The following is a 13,848-nucleotide window of genomic DNA, read 5'->3' on the forward strand; positions in this document are numbered from 1 at the left end:
GGCCTAGCGGTCTGAGGCGCTGGAATTTGTTTTGAAAGTCGCAAGTTCGAATCCCCGAGGGTACATGTTTTTTTTTTTTTTTTTTGTAAGTTGATTTTTTCGTATGCGGTCGATGTTTTCTGAACTGAGTTCACCATTTTTGGGTCGTAACGTTCACTGCTCCACGAGTGAGATCGCAGGACGCGCGCATACTGACAATGACGCGCTAGCGAGTTCTCGTTGGCGTGCTGTTGTCACAAGCACCGACTGCTTGCGGGCAGTGGGCCCAGGCCTGAATCAGCACACCCTTGGCCTGGTGCGAACTAGCTTTTTACGAACAGACATGAGTGAGGCAAGCTTCGAATATGCGGGAAAAGCGCATGGCATTTGAGTCTGCGGTGACGCGGAGGGCGTTCATCCACTGCGTAGGCCTCGTCTAGTGATTTCTACGATTCCAAGCCGCCCTGGGAGGTTTATCTTAGACATTTGACAGCCGACAACATGGCAGAAGCGCGGTACGGCGATAATTGAGAAATCGAGAAAGCCCATCCAACAACGCCATCAGATGTCAAGCATGTTGTTTTACAGAACCGAAACCGAAACTTTTGATTGCTAACCTTGGGCATCGTCCAATCACGGTGCCCCCCCTCCTGACGTCACAGCCTTTAGTTGGTGCGGCCGCCGCAAACCGCGCATAGTAGTTTTTCTTCTTTCGCACTTTGTAAAATAATTACCGATTTGTCAACCGGATAAACGATGAATAGTGTGTTAATTTGAGCCAGTCTACACAGTGCAAGCAAAAACGGGAGCTTGACAAATTCACTTCAGTGTCCCTTTAAATGCAAAGTGCATCTGTATGCTGACGACTGTGTCATTTATCACCGTATAACTAGCTCGCATGATACGTGCCATCTTCAAAACGATCTACATTCAATTTAGCGCTGGTGTAAAAAATGAAAAATGACGTATGCAATGAAATGTCAGCACATTACTTTTTCGCGCAGTCATAAACCCATTTTGTCGCAATATGTCCTTGACAATGTGCCCCTTAACACAGTTACAGATGTAAGTGCCTCGGTATTTACTTCTCATCCAACCTCTCCTGGAAAAGACAGGTTGAACATGCTTGTTCTTCTGCCTGCCGCACGCTTAACTTTCTTCGGCGCAGTTTCAGGGCTGGCCCTCCTGAGTTGAAAGAACTTCTTTATTTCACCCACGTAAGGTCCATCGTGGAGTACGGCTGCGCTGCTTGGGACCCGCAACTTGCCTACTAATGCGAAATGTTAGAACGTGTACAAAACCGTGCCGCCCATTTTGCCACGAGCGATTACAATTTCCGATCCAGTGTTACATTACTTAAAAACCAGCTTAACTGGGAACCCCTCAAAGAACGCAGGCAGCATGTCAAACTTAATTTGCTGTATCGTATCTATTTTAATAAAAACTAACATTATTCCTGACATCTTTCTGTTTACCCCTCATTTTGTATCTAGACAGCATGACCATAGTTGGAAAATTCATGAAATACCTTGCCGTACAAATGTTTTCAAAGAGATACAAAGAAATACATTTTTGTATTCTGCTCTCTATTGTAAGTAGTCAGCATTGTAAGTCGTGCAAAGCCTTAAGCCTTAAACATAAACTTAACTGTCTGCGCACACATGGAGGCACGGTGGTTACATACCTGTTGTCGTTCCTGGCTAATTTTTGGCTGCGTTACGGCAGCATTGTCTTATGACGTGGCAGTACATTTGAAGAATGCTGTAGACATTTAATTCGCTAGAAACCCCCATAATTACACAATAAGTGGCTCTCATTCTGGGGTAAACCAATATATACGGCTCAAATAACGCCTGATTCTCAGCAAACTGGTGAGCAACGCATTCTGGCTATGTGCACACAAACCACTTCATGACTTGTATTGTGTGCATGCGACGTCGAGCATGCCTAGACAGTTAAAAAAAAAAAGTTAATTTCCACCGTAGCAACCATAGCAACCAACCGCCACGTGGTTCGCGACGATGAACGTGCGAAGCACAAAACTTGACCGCAACGTCGCAACTTCTTGTGACCGCTGCACGGACCACTCTCTTCCGATAGTGAACTGCGAAACTGAGTTAGCTCTCGTAACATTGTGCACAGCACATGACACGTTGGGCGTCCACTCGCCTCCTTTCGTGCAGCTTTTCAGTTTCACAATGTACTACAGTGAAACCCTACTGATATGTCCCCCGGTCTTACGACCGATCACCGCGGTCCCGGCAAGCTCCCCATAGAAACAATGCATTAAAAACCTCGATTACACAACGCTCGGGTGCGCACAGTCCGCTTCGTACAACGGGGTGTCTTCCAGAATGGCTCTGGTCTGTGCTAGTTGGTACACCGCCGATGGGAACCAGCCTGAATAAAAACGAACACAAAGAAAGAGGGAGATTCACAGCAAGGCGTCGTGTATGCAAGCTGATTCCCATCGACGGTGTTTTTCCCATCTTTTACACCGCTTTCAGGGGTGAGACAGCTGAATCAGATTTGGGAGCAGTGAAATCTCGATTTTGGAGCAGAAGAACCTTGATTTGGAGCAGTTAACGACATTGATTATGTCACCTTATGTGCCAAAAAAATCAAATTTTTGGAATATCGGGGGGAAGGAAGGAAGGAAGGAAGGAAGGAAGGAAGGAAGGAAGGAAGAAAGACTGTCGAGTGCCTGCAACCTACACAGTGTGTACACTGCGCCCGGACGTAGCCACTCGTCGATCCCGACGTCACCCCTACTCGAAACACACCTTCGCTACTCCCTACGGGGTTGGACGCCGCACTTTTTAACCGGTTTTGACCGCACATAACACTGAAATAGCCTGTCAATAAAGTTTGTTCTACCAGAGTATCACAAGGTACGAACTGCACTTCATTTTTACAAACCATTTTTAAACTCTTAGGCTCTACGCATAGATAGCGTGGATGGAGGTCTGTTGAAAAAATTAAAATGAAAAACTAAGCAATCGTAAGGCATTTTTATTATCCTGCGAACGCCTAAAGTATTATTTTTGTAATCCCAGACTCGGCTTTAAGCACAAGTGTAGAGCCATGGCAAAAGTTGCGCAAAGCGAGGTGACAGTCGTCGCACCCCACCAGCTTTCCCATTTCAATCCCCAAGGTGCACGTTCACTACGATCGTAATTTGAGTAACGTTGGTATGCTTAGCGACCTCCCTTTTGACATTAAATTTCACTTCAGACAGATGAACCATTATTACTAGCGTGCAATAATAGCCCGTCCCGCTACCGGACACTGCTTGAACATTTGTGGCAATGTAGCCAGCTGCGTCGCCCCTTCTGCAGTGTCGACCGTCCCATACCCGCCGCTCGCAAGCGCGCTGTCAGAGGCAGCAATAACTCAGCGTTTTGAAACGCTGCAATAAGTCCGAAATTTTACTTCAAGCATGCACCGCACCTCACACTCATGGCCGAAACACGGCGAATTCGCGGGCACCACGTTGCTTCTGATGAAATCAGTCTTTCGAGTGGCGCAACTTCCCGTAACCGTTCAAACAACTAATTGTACCCACCCCCTTAACCAAAACCACGGTAGAAATCTTTGAAGAGCTCTCTGTCTGACCTAGAGTGAACTAGCCTGAACCACGAGCAACTGCTTCCACCGCCGGCCATGTTTTCCAATCTTCACCCCACCAAGATGGCAGCGCCCAGTGAGATCGTTCCGGAGATACGGCGCTCCGAAAATTGCCGTTTTTTCATAAACTTGAACAAGTTTTGCCGCCTCAGTAAACATTATGATTTTTATACAGGAATTTGCAATGGTTTTCGATGGGAAAGCTTTAAAAACGCACAGAATATAACATCCGCAACCCGACACTGTGACTTTCGAAAAACTGTTGCGGGGACAATTTTATGCGTGTTTTTTTATTGATTGATCAATAAAACTTTTACGAACACCGTCACCTTGGGGGTGCTGAAAAATTATGCCGTCTAAAAGCATTTTTCCCCAATGAAACTGACGGAAGCGTTAAAATCGTTGGCTCTCAGACTGTTTTGGAGCAGTTTGGCGCAATTTTTCCAATTTTCAAGCTTTTGGAGCAACCTGGCGCAGGAAAACACATTTGTATCAGAACTGCGCAATATGCGCAGCTGTCTCACCCCTGCGCTTTGCCACCTCATCATCTTTATCCTTAAGCTCCGCTCTACGCTGCCTGATGTGTCCACAGGCAGGTAAGACCACTTGTTGAACAAACGCAACAAAGCCGGCGGGCACTCGCAGGCGGGAGTTAACCTTCAATGACCCCACGCAACAGCAGAACGCCAATGCACCAGTGGCCGGCAGACCACAAATTTGAAGCTCCCATCGAGCCAACGGACACGAAAACACATGCAATGCAATCCCAAGGCGATGACCAAACACCCGCTTCCCTCGCCCGCTCGATCCAAGTTTCTCCCTTTCACGACACTCTCTCCACTATCTTTGCTCCCTGCTTATCATTGTCCTTCAAAGCCGCACTGTCACTCCGCTCCTTTCCTTGCCACCTTTTTCCATCACCGCCTTGTACTGTTACACTCGGCCTTGGCAGTTCCACACTCTTAGAAAAGCACGCACTTGCTCCTGTGCGCATCAGCTTGGTTAACATCATTAATTACAGAGTTCACTTCCATTACACAACACAATACTTTGGCTGATGTATGAACAGCTAGACAAATGCAGGGAATATACTTCAATTTGACCTTACTTATCGAGCCATGGAACAGCATGGGGAGAGCACGATGTCCGCCATGGTAGGAAAAGGAAAATGACATAACCAACTTAGAAGAAAGGAAGGCAAGACAAACATTGCACTTTCTTCCTTTCGTATCGTTTCTAGCGCTGTTTCACACTAAAGTGTTTTATGCCGAGATACACCAAGGCCTCAGTGACATCATATCTGCACGAAAATGACATCGCCAGAAAAAGTTACACAATCGAACCCACTATCTCTCTCGCTGCAACAGGAGGCGCAAAACGTTCTGCCAACTGCACTATGAACTCAAGCACAAATATCTGTACGAATTTGCTTTACATTATTCCTTGTCCATTCAGATGGCTCTGCCATCAAGAACAGGTGAAACGAAGTAGTGCATCCGAACTCTAAGGAGCACCGACAGTTGGCGGCTCGATAGGGCAGTGTAAGCGGCAGTGTTTCGCCGCCGCATACTGCTGCGGGTGTGATGGACCCATGTAAGAAAACGGTAGCATTAAGGCAGAAAGGCAACAACGCCAATGGGCGAATGTCGCACTCACGACTGCTTTAGTGCGACAAGAGACCCGCCAGTGGGAAGCAGAGCACATTCATGCATGCACGGTCCCAGCTACGAACTCTGCCTCTTGCATTCCACGAGCTGAGCTCGTCGCAACGCAAGCGTTTGCCATAGACGCTACGGGGCAGGACAAAAGCGGTCGCACCTTTGGCAAAGCAACCTGCCAGCAGGCCACTGCTCGCCAAGCACACCCACAAGACAGCTTCCGACCCGCAAATCATGCTTCTTTCGCTGCAGTGGCGCGAGTTCACCAAACTCGCTGGCAACCCGCTCGGTTTTGCTCACACGGCCTGTAATTTTGGTCGGATTTACACAATGCTGTGGTGCATGTAATCCAGTGCCTAATGTTGATGCGTCTGACGGTGCCACACCAATGAAATATAAATAGCAATGTGCAAGTTCACATCGATGCACAATAAACATTCCACTGCTCCTGCGAAGCACACTTCACTTTCGTGTTTTACCAATAGCTACGAAAGAGGGATCAACCACATTTTTTCTCAGCAGCATCATGCACCAACTAGCCCATCTCAGTTCACTGGTTCAGACATGACCTAGTGTCTGTGATGTTTGGCAGAAACTCGTGACATCACTACACATGCGCGGCTCTCTGAGCGGCGGCAAGGCGCTAACAGCTCTTATGAATCGGTGCACGTAGCTAGAGGTACTGGTGTAGCCACTTGCCCAATGGCACTCTTGACAGACAAGGCGCTGACAATACGGCATGGAATTGCAATGGAAGTCGCCATCCGCACTTTTATTGAAAGCAGTCACCAATCATCAAATAATGCACCAGGATGGTAGGCCTAAACGCCTTCAGGCAGCTCAACTGCTCAGCTTTGGCAGTATGGCAGTCGAAACAACGCCTCTGCCAGCCTCCGCAGTGTTTTCACAACCACACGGTGTGGTGCTGTCGAGCGCACCTCCAGGCTCAAAGCCATGAAAACCAAAGTGACGGTTTTCAAGCCATTTTATGTAATTATCGCATGCTTTCAAAGGGCTTTCTTAGGACTGCCAGACCATCAAGCACAACGTCTCTCTTTCAGTAAACTTCACCTGAAAGCGGCCGTGAACGTGACCCCAGCCCGCTCCCGCCCGGCACTTTTGCCATGGTCAGCCCGATCGGCGGGCTCACCGGACGCTTCATTATGCAGCCGTCCACAGTAAACAGAAAGCAAAGGGACTGTTTTCAAGTTGGCTGTATCACAATTTCAAATTTTAATGAACCAATGGGGCAGGTTCGGAACGTGTATTTGATTTGATTTTGATTTTTTATTTACTGACGTGCTTGACAACATACAAAAATTCCTGGAATAACGCTGTGGGCTTTGCACACAGCGCAGGGCCACAAAGGTGGCGTAGACGCTCGAAATTACTAGAAAACAGAGCCAATGACCGCTGGATGGCTGAGCCTGCTCATGCTGCGTGCTTTGTACAGTGTAGACTGCTAGTCAAGAAGTCAGTGTAGAACTTCTAGTCAACTATGAACCTCTTGCCCGACCAAATGAGATTTCGTCAAACCTTGGATTTCTTTGTGTAGACTGCCCATAACGTGTATCGCGGGAGCCGCAATAATCCACACTGTAAACAAAACACGCGTGAATCCAACCACATCGCAACTTACCTTCCAATAATTCTTTGTTCATCATCACTCAAACAAGTCCTCTTAAAAACCGAGGCGTAGTCTTTACTTAGCCTTTTTTCCCACATCAGCCACTGCTGCAGGGTCTTACAAACCGCAAGCACGGCTTTCACTTGCTCTGCATTTACGTTTCGAGGGAGCATGGCTGCATTTCTTAGCATCTATGAAGTGATGCCAAGGGACAATGTGAATAAAACGCAAGCACAGGGGTGAGACAGCTTAATCAGATTTGGGAGCAGTTTTTGGAGCAGCGAAATCTCGATTTTGGAGCAGAAGAACCTTGATTGGGAGCAGAAGAACGACATATATTATGTCACCCTATAGGGGCCTAAAAAATCACATTTTCGGCAACTCCGGGGAGAAAAGTGCAATTTTTAATCGGTTTTGAACGTTCATAACACTGAAACAGCATTCCAATAAAGTTGTTTTTTTTTTTCTATTCCACTACCCTTTCACAAACCATTTTTAAATTCTGAGGCTCTATGCATAGATAGCATGGAACGCCGTTGGAAATATCGAATTGAAAAACTAAGCAATTGCAAAGCATTTTGATTATCATGTGAATGCAGAAATTAATATTTTTCTAATCCCAGACTGGGCTTTACGCACAGAACCACGGTAAAAGTTGCGCAAAGCGAGGTGACAGTCGTCGCACCCCACCAGCCCTCCCATTTCAATCCCCAATGTGCACGTTCACTACGATCGTAATTTGAGTAACGTTGGTACATTTAGCCCCCTCCCTCTTGGCATTAAATTTCACTTCAGCTAGATGAACTATTATTACTAGCGTGTAATAATAGCCTGTCCCGCTATCGGACACTACTTGAACATTTTGCGGCGATGTAGCCTGCGCCGCCACTTCTGCAGTGTCGATCTCCCATTCCCGCCGCTCGCAAGCTCGCTGTCAAAGGCAGCAATAACTCAGCGTTTTATAACACCGCAATAAGTCCGAAATGTCACTTCAAGCACGCACCGCGCCTCACACTCAAGTCCGAAACTCGGCGAATTCGCAGGCAGCACGTTTCTGATGAACTCCCGTCTTTCGAGTCCCGCAACTTCCCGCAACAGACCAAACGACTAAGTGTAAACCCAGCCACCCTCATAACCAAAACCACGGTAGAAATCGGCGAAGAGCACTCTGCCTGAACCACGAGCAACTGCTTCGCTCGGCGGCCGTGTTTCCTAACCTTCTCCACACCAAGATGGCGGCACCCCGTGATGTCGTTCCGGAGATACGGCACTCCGAAAATTGCCGTTTTTTCATCAACTTAGACAAGAAGTTTGTCGCCTCAGTACACATAAGTATTTTTTCTACAGGACTTTGCAATGGTTTTGGATGGGAAGACTTTAAAATCTCACAAAATATAACATGAGCAACCCGACATTGTGACTTTCAAAAAGACTACATCGGGGAAAATTTATGCGGGTTTTTTTAATTAAATGATCAATCGATTAAACCTTTACAAACAGCATCCTTTGGGGTGCTGGAAAATTATGCCGTCAGTAAGCATTTTTCCCCACCGAAACTGACGGGAGCGTTAAAATCCTTGGCTCTCACTGTTTTGGAGCAGTTTGGCACAATTTTTGTGTATTTCAAGCTTTTGGAGCAGCCCGGCGCAGGAAAACACATTTGTATCAGAACTGCGCAATATGCGCAGCTGTCTCACCCCTGCAAGCAGCAATTTTTTTTCACCCCACCTTACGTTTGCGATGCCGAAGGCGGTTGCTTATCAGCACAGCGTACTGGTAAAGGAAACTGTAAAGTTTCATACAATCACCACAGTGGAAATCTTTGGCGTTGCGGCTCGCCATCTCCAGGCGTTCAAAAGGTGAGGAGGCGGTTGCTTATCTGCACAATGTTCCAACAGAGACCCCTTATCGCGCAAGGGGGGGGTTTCGCAACACTAAAACGATGCCCTAGCTGCACTGGTCGATCAGCGGGCCCACCAGAAAACTGCACTAAAAACAGTACTGTGCTTTAGAAAACCGCGTTGCTTTGAGTTCTGTGGGAGGCAAACTGGCGGCAAAAAAAAACCACATTGTATCCAGTCACGCACTATAAGCGGTTATGTTATAAATGGCCTACACTGTATATAATCGATCGTACCATACATACAATGCGTCGGAGGGGCAAGCAAGACCACAGGTACGGTACGCAAACTTGCGAGAATATCAAGGGCGCTCTAAACTAAAACGCTGAAAAGATGATCAAAGTGCATGTAACAGATGTTATATACCCGCGAGAACAGCGAGTTTACATGCTCCCACACTACACACTGGAAGACGCAGCCACCCCCCTGGTGCCTCTGATCATGGCAGCACCTATGTGGCCTTGCTTCAAAAGCACGTACAGTCAAACATCGCAACAACGAAACTGCTGAGGAAAGCCAATCGCTTTTGCGGGAATCTCGTTGCCACGAGGATGAAACATAACACAGAAATCGCCCGCAAGCTGAAAATTTATTCCTGAAAGTCGGTAATATTAGTTTGCGCACCTAACAACAACCGAATCATGTCATACATCCCGCGGCTTCGCCTTCTCTTCGTGTTTTTCTCCTTGGTCCTCTGCACAGAGCATGTCCGAGCAGCTTTCTCTGTTGACAAACTTTGCCAGACAGTGGCACTTCCTTAATCCAATGCCGTTCACAAAACTAAAGTGAGCACCGCTCTTTGTTGACGTCCAGAAAGGTCACGGCCCCCACTGCTTTGCTTTGCACACGTGCACCATTAAAGGGTGGCAGCCTTGCTTTTCAAAATGGTAGAGCGAGCTGCAGGCAGTTTCATGGCTGCAGGCCACGAGCTCAAACCCGTCGGCGCTATCCTCCCTTCCTGCACATGGGCCACTGACTTGGGCACTGATGGCTGCCTCGACTTGTAGCGGGCTTACTGAGAGCCAACGTGCCGACTGCCACATACACAATGAACGCACGCACGCTGTTCAGCAGTAGCTGGGTGCCGTAGCCCAAGCCAAAGCCGTGCTACGAGTCACCACGTGTCGCCCTCCACGGCCACCTCCTGCAGGGTCTCTTTTGTAAACAAATATGGCGGCGGCCACGCAGGCACACTCTGGCAGAAGTTTACGCCCTTGGAGTCCGAAAAGAAATGCACCTGAGCACCTTTTGGACACTGTTAACCTCAAGTTGGTAAGCAAAAATGCTGAGTGGATTTTCAGCAAAATTCATCAATGTGGGATCACTGTCCAAAAACATTTCATTGCCGCACGATATGAGATACACAGGCTTCTAATACGCTCACCGGGGATCTGGAAATATTTCGCTGCTGCGGGAATTTCGTGCTCATGGGATTTCGTTATCGCGGGGTTTGACTGTACTACTGTTATGAAGGTTAGCAGAGACATGCAATGGACAAGCAAGGACTGAGGAGGTGTGCACATGCGGCAAAGACAGAAGGCAAGAGTGGATGCACGTACGTAGTGAACGCATCCAAAACTGGTTCTTCTTGAGACTTCCTTGCCTGTTCTCTCAAAATCTCAACAGACAGGCACTAGCAGCAGCAGCAACAGAGTGGGCACTTTGGTACCCCGTGCAGACCGTGTCGTGGAGAAATACTACAGGTTTTCCCGCTCAATTTATTCCAATCGCCACCAAATTTAATCCAAGTGCCATCGAATTTAAGGGGGCAGTTGGGTCTTTGGGGCCGAAAAACGGTCAAAAAAAGCATTTTCTCAAAAATGGCATTTTTGGCCTCCACGGCCATTTTCTATCAGTCTGTAAATTTCCTCATCAAAAGGCACCATATTTTGTTGTTGTTATATTATAATAGCATTTTAAAGTGCACTCTACAGCTCAGTTAGCGCAGAATTCGATGGTGAAACGGCACTTTTGTTGCAATGCAAAGCTAGCATTTCATCCTCAGATATCTTGGCACCCAGAGCAGGTACAACTTTAATTCTTTTTGCTTCTGATACCGAAATGTGTGGAGAATACAATGTTGGGAACAAATTTTTCAAATGTAGGCTTTGGAAAATTATTACTGTGTTCAATTGGCACCACCTGCGAGCCATTTCTGGCAGAGCCCAGAAGAAGCGAAGTTCCCTGTGTTGTAACACGACCAAAAATAGCTGAATCAAAAAAGTTCTTCCTATGTTGTATTCTTTAGTCATTTGTCTGCCTAGCCACGTGGTAACTGCCATTCTGTATGGAGTGGTTATTTTGTAACTGTGACCCAAAATAATGGCAATTAATCATTAATTAATTCAAAATATAATCAGCTTACAAAAAATCTAATGGCAGATTTGAAATCAGCACAAAAAACTCTATAACGCAGTGCAGTTTCATTAAAATTGGTTGGTAAATAAAAAAAAAGCTCTAAGACCAGTCTGCCCCCTTAACCCAAACGCCGTTTATTTAATCCAGGTGCCAGCGAATTTAATCCAAGTGCCAACCAATTTAATCCGGGTGCCAACCAAATTTTTCCAGCGGTCAGAAGGTCATTCAGGAGTGTTTCGTACAAAATTAGGTGCAGCTTTGTTGACTTCGTTGCACGTGGTGTGGTGAAAATGCGGTGTTTCTTGATCCATTATGTGCAAAATATCTTATGCGCACAGCTTAATGAACATTTATTAAAACGCGCAGACCCGGATAGCGGTCTTGTTTGATCCGTTCTGCGAGGTCATCAGAAGTGTCTGCTCGCATATTGTTACGCCAGCTAACTTGCCAGCTGCTGGTACTGTTACGTGAGCAGATGCTACTTCTGAGGCGAGCAGGCAATATTTCTAACGTGAGCCGATGATAATATAATTTGGAAATAATACTTAACATGGCAGAAAAGCATTCATTGATTGAAAATCAGAATGCAAAGGGCATTTAAGTAGTAAGTTTTTATCAAGGAAACTTCTGAAAGCATTGTTACGCGAGGAGCAGACGATGCTTCCGATGTGAATTATCGACGGCGCTCTCGCAGACGATCAGCTCACAGCCCGCAGCACCAGCGGATAAAAAAAAAAACGCTCTCTTGGTCTGCGAATGCTAGTAAACATCCATTAGGCTCTGCACATTAGATATTTTGCACGTAATAGATCAAGAAACACTACGTTTCCACCCCGCTATGCTCAACAAAGTCCGCAAAGGTGCGCCATATTTCGCACTAAACACTCCTGAACAACCTTCTGAAAGCTGGATTAATTTGGTTGGCCCTTGGATTAAATTAGATGGCGTTTGGATTCAATTAGATGGCACTTGGAGGATTAAATGGGCTGACACCTGGATGGCAGTTGGATTAAACTGAGTGGGAAAAGCTGCAGCCCTGCCCGGCACCAAAGCTGACAGTGCAAAGGCGTGCATCTGCTGGCACGGATGTCTGGCACAGATGGCGACCAAGCGCACGCCTTTAGAGCCTGCCACACGTACCAGGTGGCAGAGAGCGTCGGCGCTGGGTGGTTGCTGCAGCGCAGTCGCCTTGTTCCAGGAGCACTCGAGGATCATAATGTCCTCGCGGCTGCTCCGTTGCGAAGGGTCGTAGTGCTGCAGGATGTCGTACTTGGCGTTCACCTGCATCGTGGTCTGCAGACGGGCAGCCCTGGTTAGGACACCTTCCCTGCTGCCCCGAAAAGGGGTGGCGGCAGCAGCAGCAGGTGCCGCCCTCTGTGCAGCATGCACATTCATCAGAAATCACCAACGCTCCAGACAGGCCCTGGCAGGTCTGCTGCCCCTGCTCCTGAGCAGCTCGAGTGCAAACATCAAAAACCCTTTGGGACGAGTCCCTGCGGCCTGTTGGCCAGTAGAAGTGCAAATCAGCTTCGAGACAAGAAGTCTTCTCCTGCAAAGGCCTTTCAGGCACCCCTGTGTCAGGGGTGCTACATTTGTTTTCGAACCCCCACAAAGCATGTGAGGTTTGTGACTTGTTGATGAATGCCAAGTTTTGGCTTGTTTAGTTTGTTGGCAAGCATGGGTTTTTACATAATGTGCATGACCATATTGGAAACATAATTCTTGAAACGTGTCATCTACATTTCATTCATTAAGAGATGTGTTTCCACCCATCGCAGGTGTGCTTTTCCGAAACGTACGAGTGCTGATGAACAGAGTGATTCTGAAGTGTTTTTTTTTCTTTTGCTTGTCAGCTTCCTGAGTGGTATATTGTTGTCACTTCCATCAGACTGACCACGCCCACCTGGCTGGCGCAACTGGCACACCTCACCCCCTGGTCGCTTACTACTGGCGATGATTGCGCTGCCAGTTACGAGCTCTGGTGTGATCTGGCTTATGCCGTACAAAAGGAAACAGTTCCTACCCGTGTGGGGTCAAAGAAACGCTCCCCCTGGATTACCCCCGACATCATAAAAATGGCCAGCCGCAAACGAGCCCTTTTCAAGCAAGCTACACGCCTCCAATGCCCAGCCACATTGGCAAAGGCAAACGAAGTTCAGCGCGGCCTCAAAAAGGCCATTCACTGTGCCCACAACAGCTATGCTCAGGACGTCGCCCTGAAGGCCAAGCGCGACCCCAAACTGTTCTGGGCCTACGTAAAGAAACTCCAATCGACCCGCCAGTGCCCCTCCTTTGTGTTCAACGGCTGCCCAGTGTACTCACCTGTTGACATTGCTAACCAGTTCGCATCGCAGTTCTCGGCAAGTTTCAGCTCCAGATCACCTGTCTACGAAACAGAAAGCCTCGTCTACAACATCGAAGCCTTTTCCACCCTCCACAACATTACTCTTTCACCTTCTGACCTTGATGACGCTGTTCACCTCATCAAGGCATCACGCAGCATTGGACCCGACCACATTGCTCCCGTCCTCATCAAAGAGCTCTACCGCCACGTATCCGAATCTCCCAGACTTTCCTATACCACCCTGCTGGAAAAAAGCTGCCATCACACCAGTACACAAGGGCAAGGGAAAGTCTCCCAACCAATTCTCAAGCCACAGGCCCATTTCAGTTACATCTATTTTGTGCCGTACAATGG

At 47.5% G+C, this 13,848-nt stretch overlaps 1 protein-coding gene across 2 annotated transcripts in view; it reads right to left on the reverse strand.

The window, feature by feature from the left end:
* Positions 1-13,848, reverse strand: part of LOC144178098 (protein zwilch homolog) — a 261,163-nt gene that overhangs the window by 233,363 nt on the left and 13,952 nt on the right. For both annotated transcript variants that reach the window (XM_077705628.1, XM_077705627.1), the window contains exon 7: positions 12,291-12,443. In XM_077705628.1, coding sequence (XP_077561754.1) covers positions 12,291-12,443 — 153 coding nt within the window. The remainder of the gene's footprint in view (positions 1-12,290; positions 12,444-13,848) is intronic.

The sequence above is a fragment of the Haemaphysalis longicornis genome, unplaced genomic scaffold (assembly GCF_048455015.1).
Source record: "Haemaphysalis longicornis isolate Haplotype H1 unplaced genomic scaffold, Haemaphysalis longicornis Haplotype H1 scaffold_4, whole genome shotgun sequence".
NCBI lineage: Eukaryota > Metazoa > Arthropoda > Arachnida > Ixodida > Ixodidae > Haemaphysalis > Haemaphysalis longicornis.